General features: G+C 37.3%; 2 protein-coding genes across 4 annotated transcripts; both read right to left on the reverse strand.

Annotated features, from left to right (window-relative positions):
• Nucleotides 1-5,002: 5,002 nt before the first annotated feature.
• On the reverse strand, nucleotides 5,003-20,306 carry LOC114287739 (putative bifunctional methylthioribulose-1-phosphate dehydratase/enolase-phosphatase E1 1). 3 transcript variants are annotated; one of them, XM_082905403.1, is made up of 5 exons: nucleotides 19,976-20,306; nucleotides 7,791-7,900; nucleotides 7,573-7,691; nucleotides 7,308-7,406; nucleotides 5,003-6,186 (listed from the first exon to the last, which is right to left on the reverse strand). In XM_082905403.1, exons 1-4 carry the CDS (start codon nucleotides 20,081-20,083, stop codon nucleotides 7,315-7,317), a joined length of 429 nt encoding a protein of 142 aa, XP_082761529.1. In that variant the 5' UTR covers nucleotides 20,084-20,306; the 3' UTR covers nucleotides 5,003-6,186; nucleotides 7,308-7,314. The 3 variants fall into 3 exon arrangements, 2 of the variants coding, with proteins under 2 accessions (XP_082761529.1, XP_028086982.2); XM_028231181.2 differs by lacking the exon at nucleotides 5,003-6,186 and having other exon boundaries at nucleotides 6,245-7,406; nucleotides 19,976-20,305; XR_003637998.2 differs by lacking the exons at nucleotides 5,003-6,186; nucleotides 19,976-20,306 and adding an exon at nucleotides 8,136-8,386 and having other exon boundaries at nucleotides 6,241-7,691.
• A 3,623-nt stretch (nucleotides 20,307-23,929) lies between these two features.
• LOC114287731 (Major facilitator superfamily protein) lies at nucleotides 23,930-26,082 on the reverse strand. The gene has a single exon (XM_028231176.2). The coding sequence runs from the start codon at nucleotides 25,897-25,899 to the stop codon at nucleotides 24,079-24,081; it is 1,821 nt and encodes a 606-aa protein (XP_028086977.2). The 5' UTR covers nucleotides 25,900-26,082; the 3' UTR covers nucleotides 23,930-24,078.
• Nucleotides 26,083-27,808: the final 1,726 nt, after the last annotated feature.

Genomic DNA, 27,808 nt, shown 5'->3' on the forward strand with positions numbered 1-27,808 from the left:
AAGAGAGACGAAGAAGAGGGAGAGAAGACATACCTCTTTTTCTTCTGTTGTGCCGCTTCAGGTTGTGGAATGAGAAGACGAAGAAGACTCATTTTAGGTCAATCTTGTTTATTCGGTCATTAAAAAAAAACAGATAAAAAACGACATCGTTTTGACAAGAAATTTATTGGCGACGAAAATCATTATGTTGCTATAAATATCATTCACCTTTCAGCAACTATTTTAATTCTGTCGCCAAAAAATCCAAATTGGCGACAAACATTTTCGTCGCCATATATTAATTTCGTTACCAAAGCTTTTTTAGCGCTCCCACGCAAAAAATTAAATTGGCGCCAACCATTTTTGGCGACGAATTGAGATATTTGTTACTAATGGTGTATTTTTTGGCGACCAACACGTATATTGTCACCAAAAACATACAATTGGCAACTAAATTCAATTTGGTTGCTAAAACACGTCGCCAAAAATGCTTTTTGTTGTAGTGCCAGCTTGTTCTTCTCTTTTTGCGCCACCACCGACGTCACCCCTTCTCCTCCTTCAATGCTGTTACAGACGTCACCCGCGTTCTCCTCCGAGCAATCATCAACGCCGTCGACGTCACTTCAAGTAGTATTCTATTATTTCTCTATTTTTCTATTTTTAGGTATGGGTCCTCTTTCTCTCTCTCTCTCTCTCTCTCTCTCTCTCTCTCTCTCTCTCTCTCTCTCACACACACACACACACACACACACACAATTTCTCTATTTTTCTATTTTTGTTGCTAATTTCCCTTGCTTATTGAACATCTGCACTTATTAATTTTCATTAGAAGTACAAACTTTGAACAGCTTAAAAAAGAAGTAAATACACACTTCATTATGGGTAATATTTGAAACAACAATGGAAGAACCTCAATAGAACCCTACCCTTTGAATTCAATTGAACTGTGCATTCAAGATTTAATTGGTTTGTAGGTTCTATAATTTTTGTCAATAGTCATTTATCCAAAATCCTACGAGATTTACTGTGATTCCTTATGAATAATGAATTCCATGTTTTAATTTGAAGGTTCACACCTTGAGCAGTGGTCAATGTGACTGTTTTTGCTATTCATTGAGAAGTGGTCAATGAATCCCATGCACTGTAATTTTTGTTGATAGTCATGTTTTAATACAAGATTTAATTGGTTTGTAGGTTCTGTAATTTTTGTTGATAGTCATTCTTTTTGTCTATAAATACAAATCATCGAGGGTCAAGTCTAAGATTCTATTACCTAGTATATTAGAATTCCCTGCAATAATTATCTTTACACTAATCTTTCAATGGTAGTTTAAGTAAATAGCGCCAAAATTCAATTATCCTCGGAATTATCTCTTCACGAAAAACAGATTGATTATAATTTATTTGGTTTGCTTGAAGATGTTAAAGTGCTGTTAACCTTTCAATAAAAGAAGAATTTAACAGACATTGAGCTCATAATGTTCTTCATTTATGTCGAATTGTATTTCTCTTATCAATTGTTTGATGGTGCTAGGGGTATTAAAATACAAAATACTTCGTTAAATATTAACTTTTCTTCTATGAAGCACCTTTTCTACCCAAAAAAAAAACTAGGTTCATGGGACTGGGTGTGAAGTCGGTCCATGTTCTTACTAGGGCTGCTCTATGTAAAGGTTAAAAAAAACACAAATTAGATTCAAAACACACTTAATTCAAGAGAACTAACAAAACAATAAGACTTAAATCAACTAACAAGCCTCTCCTTCGTGGATCCTCAGCCAAACTTTTGATTTTTTTTTTTTTTCAAGAAACTGTTAATTTTCTCTTTCACCAATTTCTCAAGATTGAAATAGAATTCATGTGGTTGGCTTTCCTGCTCTATACCCAAAATCCCAGATATATGACTTGATTAACTCTTCCAAAAATGTTTTGTCATCATCACATGAATTACACTTAAACCCATATCTAGTTAGCTTCACTTCACTCATTAATTTCATGAACTGCTTCATGTAGCCAAAAAGCTTTTGCAAGTGCTCCACCAGAGAACTCAATAAATTCTTCTATTCAGCTTTCACACTAAAGAGCAAAACAAGCCCAAAATTGAAAACGTAAAAGTTTTAGCTTTTGCAATGGTTGAATCAATTTTGGTCTTGCATTTGACAATGGCTTCTTAGAACATTTTGGCAAAGTTTTCGAAGAATCTCCTTACATTTTCCAAAGTACTTTTTGTCACTTTTATTCTTCATCATGAACATGGTGTGGCCTCGGTCGGGGAGGTGAAGGATGCTAACATAGACTTTGATGTGGCACAAAGTATTGAACCTATCAATTAAGAGTTTACACAACATGCAATATTGATTGATCTACACAACCAAGGGAGCACAGTGTTCATAACATATCCATCCCATATGTTTATATACCCACCTTTGTTCTGTGATCACCCACAACATCCTTGATTCTCTGCATCAATGTGAAATGTATAATACAAATGTTTAGCAGAATTTACCATCACAAACATCCTCAAACTTGGACAACCCACATGTAGATTGGAAAAATGAGTTTATGGTGAATTGGTGATCAAGACCCTATATCTGCCCATTTACTACTTATAATAGAGAATTATAAATTATAATTATCACTGCATTTGATAAGAAAGGAAACACTCTTTTTGGCAGTGTGATATATATTTAATGAAAATTGGAATATTACACCCTTAAATTAGCATATCTTGCTTTAACTTCTCTGGACTTCGTATATAGTTGAGTAAAGAGAAAATCAAATAGAGTACGAATTGCAGTAATAGGCCATAAGTACTAAATTTTAGTCTCGGGAAATTTATTGGAATTGTCACATGTGGCTATCAATTCTATTGGTATCATTCATTTCTTATATGCATAGCTCCTTAAGTACATTCTTAAGTTCCTCTGCAAAATTTAATCACATTTTGTTTATCGAGTGGAATGTGAGCCAAATTACTTATTGTTTCCCAATGTATTCTTTTTTCAATATCCCAATTTAGTTGATAGATGTGTCAACTTTGTTATTTGGGGCATATATATATATATATATATTTCTAATACGTGCAGTTCAATCATAAGATTTTGCATTTGGATATTTGAGTACTTAAATTGACTGCTTTAGAAACTCAATGTGGCATATTGTGGGTTTTCTTTCTGTGTCATGTTATCTACTTTTTACTCTCAGCTCACCGCTTTATTGGTTAAATTTTCTCTAAATTGTGTTATTTGTCTTCTTATTGATGGTTATTTTGCCTTGGGTTCTATTTTGGTTTTGAATACTTCTCCTGTTTATGCTAAATTGCTTTATCTATTTCCTCGTGTGATTTATGTGTGGTTGTCATTTATATAACTCGGTATAATCATTGAACTTCAAATTTTTTTAATTAAAATATTTATTTTTGATTTTTTAATATATAAAATTTGTCCTATTCACCTAACTTTAATTAACTCGACATAGTCAAACATGGACAAGAGTTGGATTGCATTAGGTAGCACAATTGATGGAAGGATAAATCGGGCATATTATGACGGGGTAATATCATTTCTTCATTTTGCAATGGTGGTTATCGATCGAGATGGTAAAATTTTGTACCCTTGTCAAAAGTGTGTGAATGTTGTTTGACAAAATTTTCAAATTGTTCAATTTCATTTGCTGCAACATGGGATTATTCCAACTTACACTATCTGGCACGAGCATACGGAACCCCATGAATCAAATGAGGCTCATCATCATGATATACTCGTTGAGGGTAATGAGGTTTTGGGAGGCATTGATGCCTTAGTAGAAGATCGAATAAGAAAGGAATCAACTAATACAACCTAGGGGAGAAGGTTTGCACTTTTGATAAATTATTGAATGATGCCAAACGTGAGGTGTACCCAAGTTGCACAAATTACACTTTGTTAAATTTTGTCATTGAGATACTTAATATGAAGGTAACAAACCATTGGAGTAATAAGTTAGTTGACATGATGATCAAGTTTTTAACAAAACTTTTACTGAAGGATAATTTGGTTCCAAAGTCAACTTATGAAGCTAAAAAAATACTACGTGAATTGGGTTTGTCATATGAGCTCATTAATGCTTGTGTAAATGATTGTGTGCTTTTTTGGAAGGCGAATGCAACACTGGATAAATGTCTAAATTGTAGGGCTTCTAGATACAAGACAGATCATGGTAGAGGTAAGAAGATCTCTTGTAAGGTCTTTCGATATTTTCCGTTAACATTGAGATTGAAAAGGCTGTACATGTCCAGGAAGAGAGCCGAGGATATGAAATGGTCCAAGAAAAAATATCTAGATGACGGTGTATTGAAGCATCCTGTAGATAGTGATGAGTGGAAGGAATTCGATTCATAACATCCTGAATTCGCCTTGGAGCCTCGAAATGTAAGGCTAGGGTTGGCTACTAATGGGTTCAACCCTTTCAGAAATATGAATAACTCATATAGTTTGTGGCCTGTCGTACTCATTTCGTATAACTTGCCACTGTGGTTGGCTATGAAGGATCCATTTTTCATGTTGTCATTACTTATTCTTGGTGAATCACAACTAGGAATTGATATTAATGTCTACATGAGACCTTTAGTGAATGAATTGAATGAATTATGGAAAAATGGTAAATTAACCTATGATGCCTCGATTGGTGAGACTTTCTACATACGTGCAGCTTTGTTGTGGAAGATACATGAAGTGCATCGTCCAACTCCTTAGTGCACTTTTTCTCTAGTTTACTCAAGATGACTTTTATAGTTTATTTAGTTTAGGTTGTTTATTTGGTTTTGTTTCGCTTGTATAGCTCTAGTTTTTTTAGTTTGGTGTCGTAAGACTTAGGGAATGCCCTTTATATATCTCTATATTTTATCATTGTATTTTATGACTTATTCACAAAAAAAAGAAAAAGAAAAAGGTAACTTATATTGCTTTTATGATTTTGCTTTAATTAGTTACTAACCAATCAATATTATGTCTTTAAAACAGTGCTTAGTAGACACCCTCATGACTTGACATGGGGGCTGAAGGTTCAAGCAATGGTTGAGAAAGATGGAAAGTTCAAAGTTTCCATACCACAGGAGTATCGTGCGCCAGTGAGGGATCATGCCTCTCAATTAGTCTCCAAAATTGGTGTTGAGGTCCATACACACTTGCCAGAATTTAGCATTTGCAGGTGGAAACACGTCAATGAAGAAGTTACGGCACCTATGTTTTAGCATCTAACGGTAAAAGTATTACATAATTGATTGAATTCATGTAATACAATTAATTACGACTTACAATATTTGTGGCTGTTACTGGGATCAATTTGAGATGCAAGGTGAATCCACGGATGTTAACAAAGCGGTGGCAACAAAGTGTGGACGGAGCTTGAGTACCCACACCTATAGAGTACGGAAAAAAATACTTGAGCCTTAAGAGTGCTGAGGGAGAGAAGTATGCTAGAAGCCACCCACCGCTTGGATGTGACCTCGAGAAATGGAAAAACTTTATTGATAGGAAGTTGAATGATAGCAATTGGCTGGTAAACTTTTCTTATGTTTATTTATTGTTGACAATTACCTTACATCTTCCTAATATATATATTTTTCTATTGGAACTTGCTCATTGTAGAAGCAATCAATAGCTACATTGACAATAGAAAACAATTGAAGACGAAGCATAGATGTAGGTTGAAGTCTCTTCTAGTTAGGGTACACAAGGCGATGCATCTTCTTTAATTTTTTATTTTTTATTTTATAATATGGTTTTATTACCATCATTCTTATTTAACTTACTAGTTGAAGAACAAAAATAAATAAATAAAATGAGGCAATTGCAAATGGGGACCGACTGCCAGAGTTGCCATGTGTTTACAAATCCACACACTTTAATGATGTCATAAAGCAATGGATTTCTCCGGGGTGCGAAAAGAATTTGTATGTATATTTACCTTTTGTATTAGGATGATTGCAATTTTTATTGTATCTTTATTCACTTTTCTATTTTTTTTTTCTTTTCAAAATGACAGGATAATATGATAAAGATCCAAGATGAACATTGCTCCCAACCTGGTGTGGTTCCAATTACTCCGGAGGAGCTATCTATGAAGGTGCTCAAGCGAAGATTGAGATATTTTAAAGGACTTGGGTTGAGGCCTTCCTTCTCTATCAGGACTACCAGTGCTTTGACTGACAGTGACTATGTAAGGTGTCTAGAGATGGAAATACAAGAGCAAAAGGAGGAAATTCATTCACAAAAAAAGGAAATTACAGCATAGAAACATGAAATTCAAGCACAAAAAGAGGAAATTCACAAAATAATGTGATAGCGAAAATGAATGGGTTGAGTGAGGAGCATTTGGAGATGACATCAAGCATAATGGAGTTTCATAAGAAGCAAGGTTTCAAAGGACAATTTAGAGGATAAGGCATCCCATGAACTCGAAGATTGCCTTTTTGGTAAGTCTTGCTTGTTTCATCTTTTCATTTTTCTAATGTTGGTTAATATATACTAGTTAAAGCACAACAGTTTAATTAATTATTAACTAAGATTTAACAAATTCCAAGATGTATTTAACGAAAATAGATTCATTAGTTACTTCTTACTTAGCATGACCCTTGTTAAAATACACACTAACCAAAATAGTTAGACAAAACTACGTGTTTACTTTTTTGTGTACTTTTGCTAGGCGGTGTTGGAGTTGCTATAAGTAAGTGATGTAATTAATAGGACCTTGCCACGTACAAAGGAACTTCTGGTTGTTAAGCTGGACTCATTGTAAACATAATTTGTATTGATATAGATAGAGAGGTCTATACAATGTATTTGTTTGTCATTTCATCTATTTGACAATAATTGGGTAGGGTATCATAGGAGGCATCATAAAAATATAGGTCTTGATCATTGCTTGCACCTTTCATCAGTTGGTAGCATTTTTTCCCCTCTACTCTTTTTTTTTTTTTTTTTTCATGTTGGTAGCATTTTTCCATCAGTTGTATTGACATAGATAGAAAGGTTTAGCATTTTTGTTTCCATCATTCCACTAACTTTGGGACCATTTAGAGATATTTTATTCAATTATGAACATCAGACCATTCAACATAGACTGATCATTTTAAATTTTTTGGGTAAAAATTTGTTCCCCAGTTTTCACTTGTTAATAGCCAGAGTTAAACAAGAAATAAAACAAGCATAGCCAACCAAAATAAAAATAAAAATCCAGCCAAGTCATTAACTGAGCAAGTTTATTAGGAAGGGAATTTGTTTATTGATGTAGTATATCATCATTAATTATAACTATGTCATGTTAAAGTAAGCTTACAGGGAGCACACCTAAATCTTAGATCTCTGAAAAAGGGTTGACTATCTTGAAACTATGATTCTCAAGTAGAGGTCCATTTCCTGGCCGCACAAAAATTATCACTTCCAAACCTGAAACATGTATTAGAATTCAAGTACCAGTGGTTAAGGCAATCTCAACCAATACCTTAGCGAATTTTTTAACATGAGTCGCAACTTTCAAATTTCAACTATTCTGCCTAATCAATGGTTTGGATCATTCAAACCTTTCCAAAAGATCAAAAGTTAAGCATCTTACTTGCTGCCTTGGTAGCTATAGCTTCTTGATAGACATCAGTCACAAATAAGATCTCTGATGGCCTATCTGCTCCCATGGATTTTGATATTTCAACATAACTACTTGTTTCTTTCTTGTTCCTGGACATAATAGTATTGAATGATGATTTAGCCAGAATGAAACAGTAATAGGATTGCTTTTTAAAACAAAGAAATGCATTCAAGGAGTGTGCAATATACCTCACTATGGTATCGAAAAATCCACACAAGTATTTTCTTAAGTCCCCATAATTCGTATCACCAAATATGAGCCTTTGTGCCAATCTGCTACCGCTGGAATATATGTACACCTGAGGAAAGATAAACAAGAGTAATAGTAACTTACACAAACAGCCATGGGAAATTAATTAAGTGCATGTGTAGGGAAATCAAAGTCACATAATCAAACCACCAAATCAGCAAAGCAACAACAAATGACCACAAGTCTTGCAAGATAATTGCAACCCATTCTAGGGCACAGAAACACACCAGAAAATAAAGTTGAGGAAACAATTAATGAAAAAAAAGGAAAAATCTCAAACCAACCTTGATGCCTAAAGCATGCCAGTTCTCAAGAGCTTCAGGTACATCATCAAAAACTATGGTCTTGAGTTCATTATTTTGGAATCCAGTTCTCCATATATGACCATGGGCACAAATTATTCTAAAAAAAATGCCATTTCATCATTTTTTTTTCTCATCAGTTCGCAGCATTTTTTCCTCCCCCGTGATATGGAGTGAAGTGCAAATTTTAACTCTGTTAAGAAATTTTGTGAAAAGTCAATATTACCCTTAATTTTCTACTCCCTCCGTCCCAAAATAATGGTCCCTTTTGGGGAATCCAACTTTTTTTGGTAGTACAATTATTGTATTTGAAAAAAGTTGATTTTCCAAAATTATCCTTTTGATAGTACATTTTTTGGAAATATCAATGCATAATTGTACTTTTTATGTTGTTTATTAATTTAAAAGAAGGGTAAAATAGAAAATTTATATTATTTTTGTACTTGATTTTTGAAGAGGGACTAATATTTTGGGACAATGAAAAATGGAATAAGGGACTAATATTTTGGGACGGAGGGAGTATCAAATTTCCTTGTCTATGACATCACTACCACATCCTTTATAACTTTGTCTCTCTAGTTTTCTTTCTTTTTCTTTTCTTTTCTTTTTCTTCCCCTTTCCTGTCCCCATGGTCTGTCCTATGTCATTCCTCTCCCTCCTCTCATATAACACCTATACACCTCTTGCCTTGAGGGATTAATTTATTTACAGTGATTTTTTTTCAGTACTAATTTAAGTTGTCTATTGTTAATTGTTAGTGATTGTTTTCTTGTCCTTTGTTCCTAACATAAAGTTTTGTTCCTAACATGAAGTTTGCTCTTATTCATGCAATCTTTTGTTATCAAATTTGTTATCCATATTGCTTATCATCAAGGATCACCTTAACTCTTTGAAGTTTTGGATTGTTATATGCATTTCTGCTAAATTGGTTTATAAAATAAATTATTTAAATATGATTTTAGATGTAATTGCTAATATATTAATGTTTTCCTTATTTATTTTGTTTGCTGATTAGTTTTTGAAGTTTGGAAGTATACTTGCAAATCAATCAAGTGTTGAATTATTTTTTTCCTGAACTGATACTTAGTTCTAGTTGTAAATCAAGATCAAGTGTTGATTTTTTATTTTTTATTTTTTTGTAGACTCCACGTTAGTTCATTTTGGGATTTGCTATGATGATTTTTTTTATTATACTTCATGGATTATTATTAAATTTGTTGGATGGATGTATTTTGACTAATACTATAAATTGTTTAGTAAATTTTTTTTGGTGGAATAGTGTATAATAGCTAGTCGATTTCATAGTACATTTAAAAGGATATTGTGATATGAGCAGGAATATTTGTGAAATAATAATTTTAATTGAAATATAAAATATGGAACAACAAGTTTAGTGACGAATTTTTTCGTCATATATACTTGTTATTATGACAGTGACTATTTGTCGCTAGTAAATATGTTTTGTGACAAAATTTATTGCAATTTATTTATGAATGTTTTCATTGATTTTGTTGTTTGGTGACTAAAAATTTTGTCACGTATACATATTTTTACCACGAAATATATTTTGTCACCCATGTCTGACTTTTGGAGACGAAAAACTTCATCAACCTTACATCTTACTGTGACAAAATTATTTCCTTATCAATGATCAATATGTAATAAATTTATTTGTTAACTAAAGTTATAAATATAGTATTGAATAACTAATTAGTGATGAAAATGAGGATTTTTGGTGATAAAATTTTTCGTCACTAAAGTAATTTCATTGGTGACGAAATTATTTTTCCTCATGGAGAGTTTTAGTGACAAATATTCAATGACGAAACCGGTGATGAAAATATTTCCTTAGGAAATCTCCAATAGTTCACCAAAAATTTCATCAAATCTGTGTAAAAAAATGGTGAATTTCTCTATTTGATATCGCCTACTCTAATGGAGGGATTTGGCTTTTCATCAAATTATCGGTCGATCGGACGGACGATCGGCAGGACGACCGGTTAGTTGACTAGTTAGTGCAAAATTTTCACTTGAGTTTACATATGAGAATGATCCTTTATGGTTGTTTATCTAACCATTTTCTATTCTATTTCCACCATTGTTTTGGGTCAAGGAAGCCATTGTCACGCCCTCAAAATAAACCCATAATAACCATAACATTAACATGCATTTATAAAAGAAAACGAATCATTTGAGTTATTCATCAGAGTATTCTTATTGAAAGACATCACATGTAACATCCTGCAACATCAAAATAAATGCCCTAAGGGCTTACATCTTTCCAAGCTAACACTTGGACACAAAAAGGATGAGTACTAACTCATTTACAAGTTAAGCCCTAGGCTTGAATGTTTACATGAAATCTCAAAAATAACAAAATAAAACATATAACTAAAGACAAGTCTTCAAAATCCCAAACATCAAATCCTTCCAGGCTAAGTCCGTGGAGGTAGCTTATCACCTGAACCTGAAAATGCTGTTCCCATAAAGGGTGAGCCACAGCCCAGTAGAAAAATACTAAACCAAATATAAGCATTGAATAAAGCTATAGCATTCAATAGATGGTTAACCAAGATAATCAATTTTATCATTAAACAGTCTCATGACACTAATGTCTAAGACACATTTCACTTTCCATTATTATCAACATGGCTCAGAACCTGGCCAAACTTACAACAGTGAATTATATATCATATTCACATTACTTCCAATATCAACAAAACAAATGAGACTCATGCTCATATCAAAACACTTCATACTTCCCATTTGATACACATTTTAGTGCTGTATCAATAATCATGTAAAAACACTTCAATATAATAAGCACACATAAAAATGGTGCTAATGGAGTCCATCCCCTATCTCCTCCCAAACAAAAATCCGGTTTAGAGGTCCATCCCCTATCTTCCCCTAAACCGTGGAGTACATCCCCTATCTCCTCCCAAACAATATGCATATGCAATGCTCAATCAATACATGTAATTTCTGTATTAATTCAATAGTCTAAAATTATGACTTAACAAATTGATTAGTTTCAATTTTCCCTAATCCGCATGCAATGTTTACAACAAGCACGACTATCCTCCACCGATAGCCCAAAACAGTTATTTCTAGACTCGAAAAAAAATAAATATACCAACAATTCAATAGGCGAGTGATTTATATTATCCAACTACACCATTTAATCAATAAATTCCCCAATTTCATGGATTTAACCAAATTCCCCAATTTCCTTAAATTAATTACTCAAATCAATTTAGTAATTCAACTAGGGTTTGTTTCCAAAATTTTCAAAGTGTCCCCAACCTATCAAAATGCCAAACTTAGAACAAAGCATATAAAATGGAGTAGGAAAATCCCTACCTCGAAGAAAATAACCCGTATGGAGAAGATGGAGATGAAGACCAAAGACCAACGTGCTCCAAATCCCAAGTTTCTCAGATTAAAACGAAGCCCTCAACTCACTCTAACTTTTTAATAAAGGATCAAAGGTAGAAACTCACTCTAAGTAGATCAATCGAAAGAGAGAAGGTGTGTAGAGGGAGAGAGAGAGATAAAAACACTCCAGGGGCGGTTTTTAAAAAGTTATGAAGGAAAAGTAGGTCAAAAAGTGATCCAAAAAGTGAAATCACGGACTGATATAATCGACTCTACGCTCGAGCGTAGAAAGCCCCGCTCGAGCGTAAGACACAGAATCATGCTCGAGCGTGAAGAAAGCCGCTCGAGCGTCGATTGCACCCTTCCAGAAGTTTTGCAGGCGCTGCACCCGCTCGAGCGTCAAACTCCCTGCTCGAGCGGAGGAGCAAAAACAAGGGATCACGCTCGAGCGTAAAAACTACCGCTCGAGCGGAAGAACTGCAGAGCAAAATACTGGGAGATGGAAATTCCCGCTCGAGCGTCAAAAATACCGCTCGAGCGGAGAAGCAACAACGAAGGGACCGCTCGAGCGTTAAAACTTCCGCTCGAGCGTGAAGGCCAAAATCTGGGCATCACCTATCGGCATCTAAAATCAACCAACCTGTAACAGACCCGTCCAACACAACCTATACTTCAAATACAAAGAGATTAAAGGACAACAACAACCAATAAGTAATGACAGGATCCACGGAACCTAAATCCGGATACAATAATTTAAAGAGAAAAGACCGGGGTCGCTATAACCTCCCCTCCTTAAAAGAATTTCGTCCCCGAAATTAAGCACAAGGTTTCGAAAACAAGTTTTTCTCAAATTCCAACAATATGATAACTCACTAATAAACAACTTGACCCAACACCGGCCATTCCATCTCTTAACAAAGAGGCATGCCACAATATGAAAAACAACCATATATTTCAACCTGCATTAACACTATGCAATTTTCTTTCAATTTCAACAATTTTCAATATATTCAATATATACAATGTTCCCTTAAACTTCCATTTCGAGGCAAGTTCCAAAATATTTCCATTAACCAAAACATTCTAAATGTTTTACAGCTTAAGACATATATAAAAAGCTTTAAAGTTCGACAATATTACAAAATCTAACTACAAGGTTACAAATCAATAAACATGTCCGGATATTTCTCGCGGACTTCCAACTCACGTTCCCATGTGGCTTCCTCCACCCCGTGATGTTTCCACAAAACTTTCACCAAAGGAATGGTCTTGCCTCGCAAGACTTGATCCCGCTTATCCAAGACCCTAACCGGTCTCTCCTCATACGAGACATCCTCATCAACTACTAAATCGGTCCAATCCAATACATGTGATGGATCCGGCTCATACTTCCGCAGCATACTCACATGAAACACGTCATGTACTCCGGACAACTGCGGCGGCAAAGCTAAACGATAAGCAGTCTCGCCAATCCTCTCAAGGATCTCAAAAGGACCAATGAATCGAGGGGACAACTTCCCGCTCTTCCCAAACCTCATCAATCCCCGTCTTGGTGATATCTTCAAAAAGACATGATCACTTACCTCGAACACCAAAGGTCTCCTCCTACGGTCGGCATAAGATTTTTGACGACTCTGGGCTGTAACAAGCCTCTTACGGATAAGCTCAACCTTCTCCGTCGTTTCCCTCACTAACTCCAGACCCAACAGAGGTGCATCACCCACCTCGGCCCAACAAACAGGAGACCTACACGGTCGGCCGTATAAGGCCTCAAACGGTGCCATACCGATACTAGACTGGAAGCTGTTGTTGTAGGCAAACTCCACTAATGGCAAGTGCCTCTCCCACGACCCGCTAAAGTCAAGAACACAACCCCGAAGCATATCTTCAAGGATCTGAATAGTACGCTCGGACTGCCCATCAGTCTGAGGATGATAAGCTGTGCTAAAGGTCAACTTAGTACCTAAGGCGCTCTGCAAGCTCTGCCATAATCTGGCAGTAAAACGAGGGTCCCTATCGGAGACGATCGTCACTGGAACCCCGTGCAACATCACTATGTCTCGAATATACAAGTCGGCAAGATGATCTACTGAATCTCTAACGCGCATAGGAATGAAGTGCGCCGACTTAGTCAACCGGTCTACAACCACCCAAATAGCATCACTGCCCCGCTGAGTCCTTGGAAGACCTACAACGAAGTCCATAGTGACATGCTCCCACTTCCACTCGGCAATAGGCAAGGGTTGCAACAAACCCGCTGGCCTCTGATGTTCGGCCTTCACTTGCTGACAAGTAAGGCACTTAGATACGAAAGCTGCCACATCTCTCTTCATACCCCGCCACCAAAACTGGCGACCCAAATCCCGATACATCTTAGTACCTCCCGGATGCACCGCAAGGCGTGAATGATGAAACTCTCGGAGTACCTCCTCTCGATGAGACTCTGGCACAAACAGACGGTCTCGGTATCTCACACTCAGGTCGGGATACACCGTCAAACCTTTCTCAACCTTCCCACCAGAAATCTTCTCACGGAGGGATTCTACCTCAGGGTCGCCCCTCTGAGCCTCTAACACTCGAGTCCCAAGTGTAGGTTGCGCAACAACAGAAAACAAGGCCGCAGCCTCAACGGATTCGCCCAGAAGCAAATCAAACTCTCCAAGTGCACCTAACATCTCCCACTCTCGGATGGCTATACTAGCTATGTCACCAACAGGTTTCCTGCTAAGGGCGTCGGCCACCACATTGGCCTTTCCCGGATGATAATGCAATTCAAAGTCATAATCCTCAATAAATTCCATCCACCTCCTCTGCCTCAAGTTCAAGTCTTTCTGTGTGAACAGATATTTCAGACTCTTATGATCCGAGAATACCTCGAACCTCTCACCGTAAAGATAATGTCTCCAAATCTTCAAGGCAAATATCACAGCTGCTAACTCTAAATCATGCGTAGGGTAATTCTTCTCGTGAACTTTCAACTGACGTGAGCCATAGGCAACCACTTTCCCCTCTTGCATTAACACACAACCAAGACCCTCTCGTGAGGCGTCACAATAGACTGCATAACCCAACCCTCTCTCCGGAATAATCAAGACTGGAGCAGTGGTCAGTCTAACTTTCAACTCGTGGAACGACTTTTCACAAGTCTCACTCCAAACAAATTTGACTCCCTTCCGAGTCAATCTAGTCAAAGGCGAAGCTAATCTGGAGAAATCTCTTACAAACCGGCGATAATACCCAGCTAATCCCAGAAAACTGCGGATCTCAAACACACTCTTAGGCTGTACCCAATCTTGCACTGCCTCTGTCTTGGATGTATCAACAGACACCCCTTCCCTAGAAACTACATGGCCTAAGAACTTCACCTCCTCTAGCCAGAACTCACACTTCCCAAACTTAGCATAAAGCTGATGGGCTATAAGTAAATCAAGCACCACCCTCAAGTGTTCCTCGTGCTCTTCCTCTGAAGGTGAATAGATAAGGATGTCGTCCACGAAGACGACTACAAAACGATCTAGAAATTCCCGGAATATCCGGTTCATCAAATCCATAAATACTGCCGGTGCATTGGTAAGCCCAAATGGCATCACCAAAAACTCATAGTGGCCATACCGCGTACGGAATGCCGTCTTTGGAATATCCTCCTCCCTGACTCTCAACTGATGATAACCTGATCTCAAGTCTATCTTCGAGAAACAACGGGAACCTTTCAATTGATCGAACAGATCATCTATACGGGGCATAGGGTACTTATTCTTAACCGTAGCCCGATTCAATTTCCGGTAATCTATACAAAGCCTCAAAGCACCACCTTTCTTTTTAACAAAGAGGGCCGGTGCTCCCCAAGGCGAAACACTAGGACGTATAAAGCCTTTATCTAGTAACTCCTGGAGTTGGATCTTCAACTCAACTAACTCAGCTGGGGCAAAACGATAAGGTGCCATAGAAATCGGCGCCGTGCCGGGCACTAAGTCAATAGAGAATTCAATCTCTCGATGCGGTGGCAAACCAACAAGATCCTCGGGAAAAACGTCCGAGTACTCACACACCACCCTTGGCAACACAATCTGAGTCTCACCGTCCTCACTAATCGAAAGGTTAGCAAGTAGACCACTAAGCTCACTCCGTCCTCGCGGAACATACCCCGGTGGCAAAACACTACCAACACGGTCCCCCAGAAAATGAAAACACTCACCATTCACGGTACAACAAGTGACTCTCTGGCGGTAGCAATCAATAACTGCCCGGTATGACGATAACCAGTCCATACCCAAAATAACATCGAAACCTCTCATAGGCATAACTACAAAGGAAAATGGGATTCTATGGTAATCAACCTCTATATCACAACCCCTAACACCGTGTTTCAAAATCAATTCACCCCCAAGAGGCGACACTACACAAATAGGAGATGCTAACTGTGCTAACTCCAACTCCAAAACAGATGCAAATGCAGCAGACACAAAGGAATGAGATGCACCCGTATCAATCAAAACATTAGCAACCGTGTTGCAAAACAAGAAAGTACCTCTCACAACAGATGGAGCCGGTACAAGATCCTGCGTGGTAACAGCATACACGCGCCCAGATGACCTCTGATCAACCTGCTCACCCCTAGGAGCATAAGATTGCTGCACCGACTGAGACGATGAAGCCCCCTGATTGGCCCTCGAGGCCTGACCCGACTGAGCTGGCTGTTGATCCTGAATCTGCCTCAAACCAGATGCACCAGGTGTGCCACCCAACTGCGGGCAATACCTCTTCATATGCCCTGGCTGACCACACTGATAACACGAGAGTGGCTGGCCTCTACCCTGACTCTGGCTCTGAGATCGAGCCGAAGATGATGCTGCTCTCTGCACTCCTCCCCTCTGAGGACAAACTGGAGACTTGTGGCCCAGCTGACCACACTTGAAGCAGGTAATGTCTCCTTGACTGCCTTTCCCCGAACTAGCACTCGGCACAGGAAAAGTCGATCTAGAAAAGCTACTCTGAGACTGTTGGGGATTAAAACCCTTCTGTCTCCTACCATCACTCTGACCATCCTGACTCCTCTTGGAGCCCTTCTGTCCTTCCTCCTCCTCCTGCATCATGATTTCCATGTGGGCTGCAGCATCAACCAAACGCCCATAATCCCGAATCATAGTTCCCCCAACTCTCAGCTTGAGGCCACGCCTCAACTTCCTCTCAAACTCAATACAACGGCGTTCCTCAGACGCCACCAATTCAGGTGCAAACCTGGATAAACTAGTAAATGCAGCCTCAAACTCGGCCACTGAAGAACTCGACTGCTTAAGCTGGCAGAACTGGTCTCTCAGCTTCTCCCTAACTGCTGGAGATAAGAACTTCTCCTGGAAAGCATTCACAAAAGCCTCCCATGTACCTCCTATACGCCCCTTAGTGAACTTCCACCACTGACCCGCATCCCCCTTCAACTGGAATGATGCCAAGGTCACCTTCAACCCCTCGTCTTCGATGCCAAGCATCTCAAACTTCTTCGTTGTCTGTTCGAGCCATTCATCTGCCTTAAGTGGCTCTTTAGGATCACCCACAAATTCATCCGGATTAGACCGGAAGAACTCCCTCTTCAGAAAGGAAGGTCCTGCATCCCCAACAACAACCTGGGCTTGATTCTCAGCCCTAAGAATGCCTACTGACTCCCTGAATGCCCCTGCTATCTCTCGGGCTAAAGCGCCCATAGCCTGCTGGCCTACTGGCTCGGCCACATTGGCCTGACCAATTCCCTCATGAACTGCCGGAATCTCCTCTGGCACCGGTACCTCTTGCCTACCCGGCCTACCACGCCTACCGCGTCCTTGTCCTCGTCCTGACATCCTAATAAAGGAAACAAACAAAGACGTTAGCACATTAATAAATGTGCCGAAACTAAACACTCGCGTCCTAATGCATTGGACAAAAATAATTCATTCCACGTAAGCACATAATCACATAAACACCTACGAATTTCATTCCTGGATAATAATAGTCCCGAAGCGTTACTATAGTTCCGGTTGGAAATAGCATTGATCAAGTGCCTTTCCAACAAGACTACTAGAAACTTAAAGGTCCAATTAACATCCTAGAAACTACGTTCCATACCCACATAATCACATAAACATGCTATCATATAAGCACATAACAGTACATCTAAGTCTCTATCAAGCGAGACGAACCCATTGTGATACTAATCACTTCCCACGTACCCAAAGTATTCGAACCCGGTACGCTCTGATACCAAGTTGTCACGCCCTCAAAATAAACCCATAATAACCATAACATTAACATGCATTTATAAAAGAAAACGAATCATTTGAGTTATTCATCAGAGTATTCTTATTGAAAGACATCACATGTAACATCCTGCAACATCAAAATAAATGCCCTAAGGGCTTACATCTTTCCAAGCTAACACTTGGACACAAAAAGGATGAGTACTAACTCATTTACAAGTTAAGCCCTAGGCTTGAATGTTTACATGAAATCTCAAAAATAACAAAATAAAACATATAACTAAAGACAAGTCTTCAAAATCCCAAACATCAAATCCTTCCAGGCTAAGTCCGTGGAGGTAGCTTATCACCTGAACCTGAAAATGCTGTTCCCATAAAGGGTGAGCCACAGCCCAGTAGAAAAATACTAAACCAAATATAAGCATTGAATAAAGCTATAGCATTCAATAGATGGTTAACCAAGATAATCAATTTTATCATTAAACAGTCTCATGACACTAATGTCTAAGACACATTTCACTTTCCATTATTATCAACATGGCTCAGAACCTGGCCAAACTTACAACAGTGAATTATATATCATATTCACATTACTTCCAATATCAACAAAACAAATGAGACTCATGCTCATATCAAAACACTTCATACTTCCCATTTGATACACATTTTAGTGCTGTATCAATAATCATGTAAAAACACTTCAATATAATAAGCACACATAAAAATGGTGCTAATGGAGTCCATCCCCTATCTCCTCCCAAACAAAAATCCGGTTTAGAGGTCCATCCCCTATCTTCCCCTAAACCGTGGAGTACATCCCCTATCTCCTCCCAAACAATATGCATATGCAATGCTCAATCAATACATGTAATTTCTGTATTAATTCAATAGTCTAAAATTATGACTTAACAAATTGATTAGTTTCAATTTTCCCTAATCCGCATGCAATGTTTACAACAAGCACGACTATCCTCCACCGATAGCCCAAAACAGTTATTTCTAGACTCGAAAAAAAATAAATATACCAACAATTCAATAGGCGAGTGATTTATATTATCCAACTACACCATTTAATCAATAAATTCCCCAATTTCATGGATTTAACCAAATTCCCCAATTTCCTTAAATTAATTACTCAAATCAATTTAGTAATTCAACTAGGGTTTGTTTCCAAAATTTTCAAAGTGTCCCCAACCTATCAAAATGCCAAACTTAGAACAAAGCATATAAAATGGAGTAGGAAAATCCCTACCTCGAAGAAAATAACCCGTATGGAGAAGATGGAGATGAAGACCAAAGACCAACGTGCTCCAAATCCCAAGTTTCTCAGATTAAAACGAAGCCCTCAACTCACTCTAACTTTTTAATAAAGGATCAAAGGTAGAAACTCACTCTAAGTAGATCAATCGAAAGAGAGAAGGTGTGTAGAGGGAGAGAGAGAGATAAAAACACTCCAGGGGCGGTTTTTAAAAAGTTATGAAGGAAAAGTAGGTCAAAAAGTGATCCAAAAAGTGAAATCACGGACTGATATAATCGACTCTACGCTCGAGCGTAGAAAACCCCGCTCGAGCGTAAGACACAGAATCATGCTCGAGCGTGAAGAAAGCCGCTCGAGCGTCGATTGCACCCTTCCAGAAGTTTTGCAGGCGCTGCACCCGCTTGAGCGTCAAACTCCCCGCTCGAGCGGAGGAGCAAAAACAAGGGATCACGCTCGAGCGTAAAAACTACCGCTCGAGCGGAAGAACTGCAGAGCAAAATACTGGGAGATGGAAATTCCCGCTCGAGCGTCAAAAATACCGCTCGAGCGGAGAAGCAACAACGAAAGGACCGCTCGAGCGTTAAAACTTCCGCTCGAGCGTGAAGGCCAAAATCTGGGCATCACCTATCGGCATCTAAAATCAACCAACCTGTAACAGACCCGTCCAACACAACCTATACTTCAAATACAAAGAGATTAAAGGACAACAACAACCAATAAGTAATGACAGGATCCACGGAACCTAAATCCGGATACAATAATTTAAAGAGAAAAGACCGGGGTCGCTATAGCCATGTTACAGAAGTACCCAAGAGAGGAGAGAGGGAAATCTCTCTCTGGAGTTGTTGTTCTCGAATTTCAATGCCTTTTTCTTTTTTTCTTTTTTTTTCACGATCAAACCAAACAGAGCGTAGGAAAGAAAATTAGAGAATTGAGATGAACCTAGTTTCACATACCGGGTTATGAGCATGTTGAAGAAGGTACGGATTGTGTTTGGAAGCAAGACGATTGGTGTGCTTGTGGTGGGTGGTTTGTGAAGGCGGCTTTTGAGACTGTTTAGCCATGGCAAGGACCTTGTGGTGGGAGTGAATGGGTCATCGGGATTGGACTGAAAAAGGCCAAGAAAGTAAGGCAACTCGTAGATCCTTGTGGTGGGGGAGAGAAAGCGGCGAAGAGAGGAATGGAATGGAATAGGAGTCTTTGGATACAAATCCATGACATACGGGCAGAGCTCAATATATGAACACCCACATCCTCAAAGCATATCAAAATCTAGATCAGTTTTGGCTAGTGTTCAATTAACCGGATGATCGAGGGGACCATCGGCCAGACGTCCAGCTGATCGGCCAGACGTCCAGCCGGTCGTCCAGTGAGTCCCACGCCCAACGTCCACGCACAATAAACTGGTGAACGCTTCTCAGATCCTTAGTTTGATGAAACATTTCACATTTTCTCAATTTGATACCGTTTTGATGAAATCATTGAAACATAAAAAATGTCACTTTTTCATTAAATTTAAATTTGGTGATGCATCTGATGAATCATTGAAAATGATCATACAAATATCTAAAATGGCGAAATTAATTTTTTAAAGAAAAAAAAGTATCATTCAACATCTAACTTATTGTAATGGAATCTGAGAAAAGAAGGATCTTCCACACTCTCGTGTGGAGAGAGAAAATAGTACTATGATTAAAATTTGTGTGACAATCCATGTGACCTACTACTTGCCCAATAAAATGTTAAATTAGCAACCAAGAATATCAGGAGAGTAAAGACAAAAAACGACTTAAAAATAATACACATTGTCACATTGACTTGACGCGACATCTTCAGAAGATGCCAACCACCACTCCACTCGTGACTCGCTAAAGCCTTCCAACAGCCACCTACGCCTTACCAATAGGAACGAGCATGAGCATCATCAACGGTTAATTGATGAAAAATAAAGCTAAAGTTAAAAGTATGAGCACCATCAGCGGCTAACTGATAGAAAATAAAGTTAAAATCAAATTTTAATAATTAACAGTGTAAATTTTTTTATAGAATAATAAGGTTGTTTCAACGGTAAAATTATTATTTTTTAACTTAAGTGAATGATTGAAGAGAAGGTCGATTGAAAGATTGGCATGCTTTAAAATTCTGCAACTTTAACACTTTCTATAACTTCAGTTGGTTAACCAGGCAGTCGATCACCAACTTTTTAGAATTGTTGCGTTGATAGTTTTAATTATAAATAAAATTAGTGTCAAATTTGACAGAAAAATATATAATTTAACAGTTATGATAGTTCACAGTTGGAAATTAAAAAAAAAGAAAGAAAATAAACTCCATACTATTTTATAGGGTAAATTACTAATACACTTCTCGAGATTTGATTAAAATACAAATCATCTCCTGTAGTTCTAGAAATTACATTCAATCCCCTGAGATTTCTAATTACATAACAAATCGCCCTTTTATTAATAAATCATCAAGTTAATTAACAGTTTTTAATGATGCTATAAATATGTTTCAATTAATAATTTAGGTAATTTTATTATTACATATAAGAGAAATTATGATTTTTTTTTAAGTTAATTTTGTTAAATAAATTTTTTTAACAAGGGAATATTTGTAATTTTTCAAATTACAGGAGGCAATCTATACTTTAAGCAAATCTTAAGAGGTGTATTTATAATTTATCCTATTTTATAACAATAGCAACTCCAATACTTCACCGTTGAAATTGCTCTAAGGTTCTTGATCTATATGGTAACTAGCGTATGCACAGGCACGGTGTAAATAATATTAGGATTAGAATATAATTGTAATCCCAACACTATTTAAATTTATTTGTTAATTTGATAAAATCTCAAATTTATTACAAAATTTTGGAGTTCACACAAAACTCCTCACGAAAACTTGCTTGTGCTTATATAATATATCACTAGATAGATAGATGTGCCTGACATACATACAATTTCCACGAACATACATACAATATTATTTTTGCTTATATAATTATATAGAAATTGTATGTATGCCCGTAATGTTCCAGTGTATTACGGGCATACATACATTGTATGGAAATATGTGTAAAATATATTGAACAAAAAGGAGAAAATAAAAAAAAATAAACAAATAGAGAGAAAAATAAAAATGGGAGAAAATAAAAAGATAAAAAGAAAAGAGGGAGGAAGGTGGGATCGTGAGATCATGGGATAATGGAAGGATGTGTGAGAAAAGAAAAAAGTAAGAGAGAGAAGCGGGAAAGTAGAAAATGCACATGTAAGACATTTTTTAGAAAATACATTTCAGCTATTGTTTTATAATTTGAACAGATCTGAACCATTCAAATATCATAGTAGGACAAAAATATGTTGAATATTCAAAAACCATCTTACTTTATTATATAGATGATGAAGATTTATATAAGGTCTAAATTTACGAAATCTATCACGTATTCAATATATTTACAAATAATAATTAATTGTTAAAATTCATTTAATTTGTGGACTAAAAAATTCATTAATATAATCTCCATTACACACAGTAAAATTTGGCTTCTAATTCTGGGATCTTGGACTTTTCCATATAATATGAATAAAAATAAGTGAACAAAAAGGAGAAAAATAACAAACAAATAGAAAGAAAAATAAAAATGTGAGAAAATAAAAAAAAAAGAAAAAAAAAAGAGAAGAATGTGGGATCATGAGATCATAGAAGGATGGGTAAGAAAAGTAAAAAGTAAGAGAGAAAAGCGGGAAAATAGAAAATGTACATGAAAAATATTTTTTGAAAAACATATCTCAATCGTTGTTTTATAATTTGAATAAATTTAACATGTCCAAATGTCTTAGTAGGAGGATAAATTCAAAAATCATCTTACTTTATTATATAAATGGCAAAATATGCATTTACAAAAGGAAAAAAAAAAAACTAAATAATATGATAGAGATATTTATGAAATAATAAATTATTTTGACCTATCTTTTAATTTAAAATGATTGGATACAAGTCTGCTACAATACCCCTATAAATAATTTTTTTTTTTTTTTAAAAAGGACAAAATAGAAAGGTGAAAAATAAGACCCATTCCATGAACAGTTAAATCACGGTAGAAAATGGCTCAATTTCCTTATTCAACTGCGCTGCATACCCCCAGTGGGGGTCGCGCCTCCAGTGACGCGGCGCGCCCTCACTGGCTGAAAACTTTAAAAAAAAAAAAAATAATTTTTTTTTTGGATCAATCCGGGGACCCCCAGTAGGGGTAGGAAGCATTAATCTTTCCTTATTATACAGTAGATAGATATAGTTTATTTATTTATTTGTATATAATTATTTATATATACAATAACCTAACCAAGGCAATCAAAAGAGTTACAATAATGATTGAGACTTTTACAAAATACAACTCTCATATTCTCAAAATAATTTGTAGGTTCGTTTGGGAAGATGGTTTGTGGCTATTTTAGCCGCAACAAACAAAACATGACATTCAACACATACTCTTTACACTATTCTCTTACAAAAAAAAGTTAAAAAGCCAAAAAACTCTTTCCAAACCAAGCTTTTTAGCCCAGGCTAAAATAGCCAAAAAAAACTAAAAAGCCAATCCACTTCCCAAACTAACCCTGAACCATAATTAAAAAGCCAATCCACTTCCCAAACTAACCCTGAACCATTTATGTCAGACACAACTCTAAAAAAAAATTCAAACACATCAATACATTAGTGGGGTCATGAGGGTCATCTTTTGCGAAGATCCCAAATATTTTCCAAAAAAGTTAAACAAAGATATGCATTGATAGAGACTCTTCCAATTACAACTCCTTCTTCACACACACGTGACATGGGTGATTAAAAAAAAAAAAAAAACTAGCCAATGAGAGAAAAAAAAGGTCAAAGGAGATGGGAGAAAAAGGAGCTTTGAAACATTTTTCTTATTTATTTTCTAAAACAGGGAAGCAACTTACACGCTTAACGAAATGATACACTGCCCCAAAAAAGCAAAGCAGTTACATTTTCTTTGGCTTTGCTCTTTTACCTATTTAACCTGCAAACCAGTTTCTTTCTTTCATTTTCTTTGCCTTTCCTCTTCACCTTCAACTCCTTTTCCCCTCATTGGAATCTCTCTGCCTTCATTCCCAGCTGCCAAAGCAACCTCAGCATCAGCCTCCTCTGCTTTCTCTCTATACTTCTTATATATATCCCCTTTGTAAAATTCTCGAGTTCTCGCAACCAAGATTAGTGAAGCAAGAGCTCCAAAGAAGGTCACACTAGCCAAAATCACAAAAGCAATTCTATAACAATGATCACCAATGCAAGTCAATTCCTTCACGGACGATCGAGTCAATCCCTTTCTCTCTAGCTCCTTCAATGCCTCGCGGTCATATAAAGGCCCGGTGGCCTTCACATTTAGAATGTAGGACCCGAGAGGACTAGCCAATTGCCCACAATTGAACAATGTAGAGTAGTACTTTAGCCCAAAGAGCTCCGATATGATAGCGAAAAGCAATGGCAATTGTGCGCCAAATGAGAACCCAATGATCACTGATGCCACGTAGACTGAACCTGGGACTGGGAATGCGATGAGGAGGAGGCCGATGCACGACAAAAAAAGGACTAGCGTCATCATAAGCGTCCTCGGAAATCTGTACTTTGCGAGCAAGGTTTCAGAAACAAAGCCAGCGAAGATTCTGCCGAAGTAATTCCATATGCTTAAAAGCGAAACGAATGTTTTTATTGTTTTCTGTGGGTATCCGAGTGACTCCCCAATCTGTCCTAAATTGTCCACAGCGGTAAGACTCGAACCCAGACCGCAAAATGTTGCAAGAAACAGAATCAGCATGTCAGTGCTTAAAAGTGCTTGTAAGATTGTGTAGTCCTCTCCTCTTTCCGGCTTATTAAAAAAGGTCTCTGCAAAGCAAGAAGAAGAAGAAGTCTTTTTCTCTTCTGGCTTTATTGTCGGTTCTTCTGAGTGTTTTGGCTCTGCAATTGATTGAATCTGGGTTGATATTGAAGTGGGATTTTTGCCTTGGGCTTTCCAAAGAACAAGCTCTTCTCTAATCGCGATAAAAAGAGGAACAAAGAGTAAAGCACAAACAACAGCAACACTACCCGCATAAGCAGCTTGTGGAAAAGTCACCAGTTTCTGACATATAGTCATGACCATTAAAAACAGAGCTAGCGCAATCGAAACATAGAGAAAATGGTAGAAGATTGTGAGCTCATTGGGCTGCCTGACAACCTTCAAATTCCGAATTGTATACACAAACACCACCGATATTGCGGCGGGAAGCCAAGCGATGAGGAGGATGAGAGACTTGGAGTCATTTCCATAGATGGCTAAGTAAATTTGAGTCATGATAGCTCCACTTAGCCCTGTAAAGCCCTTCAAGAGTCCCAGCATTATGCCCCGGCTCTCCGGGAAGTTCCTCACGGAGGTGACCAGAGCTCCGGTATTGGCAAAGTTCTGGGAATTGGCTCCGATGCAGATGTAAAGACACATCTGCCAAACTTTTGGCTTGCCGATTTTTCCGGTGACGGCCAGCCATATCATGAGGTAGCCAGTGAAATTCATCGCCGAGCCGACTAAGAGGACGAACCATGTCGGAGTTACCTCGGCGATGAGGCCAGAGAGGACACCAACATTGGCGCCGAGGTCTTTGAAGAAACCTAGGAGGTTGAGGGTAGTTTGGTCGTATCCGAGGGCGGATTTTATGTCTTTGGAGTAAACTCCGAAAAGGTATGTTGCACCGGCTCCGGCCATGATGAGGAAGGAGGCGAAGAGGGAGAACCACCGCCCGCGGACGACGTGGACTGTGAAACCGAAGATATCAAAGCCCCGGCCACCACCACGGACGGCCGAGGCTGTGGTGGTTGGGGCTTCACCCATTTTTTTAGTTTCTTAGATGAGAAGTTGCAATAGATAAGGCAAGAGAAGATAATATATAGACTTTCGGTAAGGATTTTCTGTCTAAAAAATTATGTGTTCTTCTTAAATTTGTATGTAATTGATGAACAAAAATGTTTCCCATCCTAAATATTTTATTAAAATTATATTAAATACTTGTATGGATGTCAGTCTCACATATATGAATTTTACACTCATGTAAATATTGAGTAAATTTTTTGGAAAACTATTTTGTATTTTTAATATTAGTTATGGAGAACGTAAAAATCTTAAATATAAAAATCTCAGTTAATTAATTGATTGAAAAGATGTATTGGTCAGTACAGGAAGACATATATATCAACAGTGATTGAAATCCTATTTTTTAGAGACTCTCATAACCCCTTTTAAATCTCCATGATTGATGGTGTGAATCTCACACATAGATGAGTGAATCTCACACCTACAACAATAGTTGAGATCTAAAGAGAGCCGTGGAGATCTCAAAAAAATGGCGTCTCAACCAATTTCCAAATATACATTGGGGTACTTACTAGTGGGCTGGTAAGAGGGTGGGCCAGGAGGTTTAATGAATATCTAAATTGGAGCATGGAAAGGCAGCTCCTCTAATTCCCTCCTTGAAATGGTAGAGAGAGCTAACAAACTATAACAAGCACGAGGCAAGAATAAGTCAACACAAACGGCATGACTGAGGAGTTTGTGGTAACTCTGCTAATTTGCCATAAAAAACTATAACAAGCGTGAGGCAAGAATAAGGTCAAGTTTGGGAAGATCTAAAAAAGTTAAAAAGTCAAAAAGTTACTTAAAAAGTTAAAAAGTTAACACTATTCACCAAAAGTCAACAATTACGGCTGCACAACTCCCAATTCAAATTTTTCTCTACAAATCAATTTTTACAATTTTTTATTACACATTTTTCAATAAAAAGTCAAAAAGTTAACCCAAACATCTATATTTTCAACCTCAATTTTTTAGTCCAAAAAGACAAAAAGTACACTTTTTTAGTCTTCCCAAACTTGGCCTAAGTCTACACACAGAGCATGACTGAGGAGTTTGTAGTAGCTAATTTGCCATCAATCTAGGAGAGTGAATTGGAAGATCTTTTGTTATCAGAATTCCCAATTTCTTTCTGTGATTTATTTTGTTGGGCATGAATTTCTGCTCTCTCTCTCTCTCTCTTCACCTTTTATATGAATTTATTCACATGTGACGCTTGTATTATGTGTAAAATATGATGAATTTGTTTGCCGAATCTGAAAAGTGCTTTCAAATTTATTGTTTCCATAAATAATTCACTACTTAGAAAACACCCAAAAGGTATTTTTTGAAAATTTAAAAATTGTCTGGCGCAAAAACGAAGACATTGGTGTTTTAGAGCAACACTATTTTGACTTTTCTCCACTCCTTTTGTTTGTGCTTTCACCGAATTTTCAGTCTGTTTTATATACATAAAATAAATAAAGGCAACAAGAAGCAAGTTTCTCCCCCAAAGCCTCTTATGGTTAGGAGTGAGCAGCGAATATATCGATTCATTAAAATTGATCGAATCGAATTGATTTGTCGCATTTTAGACGGATGCGTGATGACGAGCGGACGGTTGCGGATTGATTTTCTCCAATCCGTCAATCTGGCAGACGGATGGCGGATTTGAGATTCCTTTGACCGCAACCGAACCGCCAAACCGCGAGCACCCCTAGTTTGAATTGTTTTTATATTTTAAGAACCACAGATTGTAATATTTTATGTGGATGAGGCATGCTGTGATTGTGGTATTCTAAAGTTTTAAACTTTCTTACTTTGGATGAGGCATGCAGTGATTGTAATATTTTTTTAAGTCATTGATTATAATACTTTCTTCTTTTTTTTTTTTTTTGAGGAAGTACACAAGTTG

This window comes from Camellia sinensis, chromosome 14 (assembly GCF_055761805.1).
Source record: "Camellia sinensis isolate YWXY chromosome 14, ASM5576180v1, whole genome shotgun sequence".
NCBI lineage: Eukaryota > Viridiplantae > Streptophyta > Magnoliopsida > Ericales > Theaceae > Camellia > Camellia sinensis.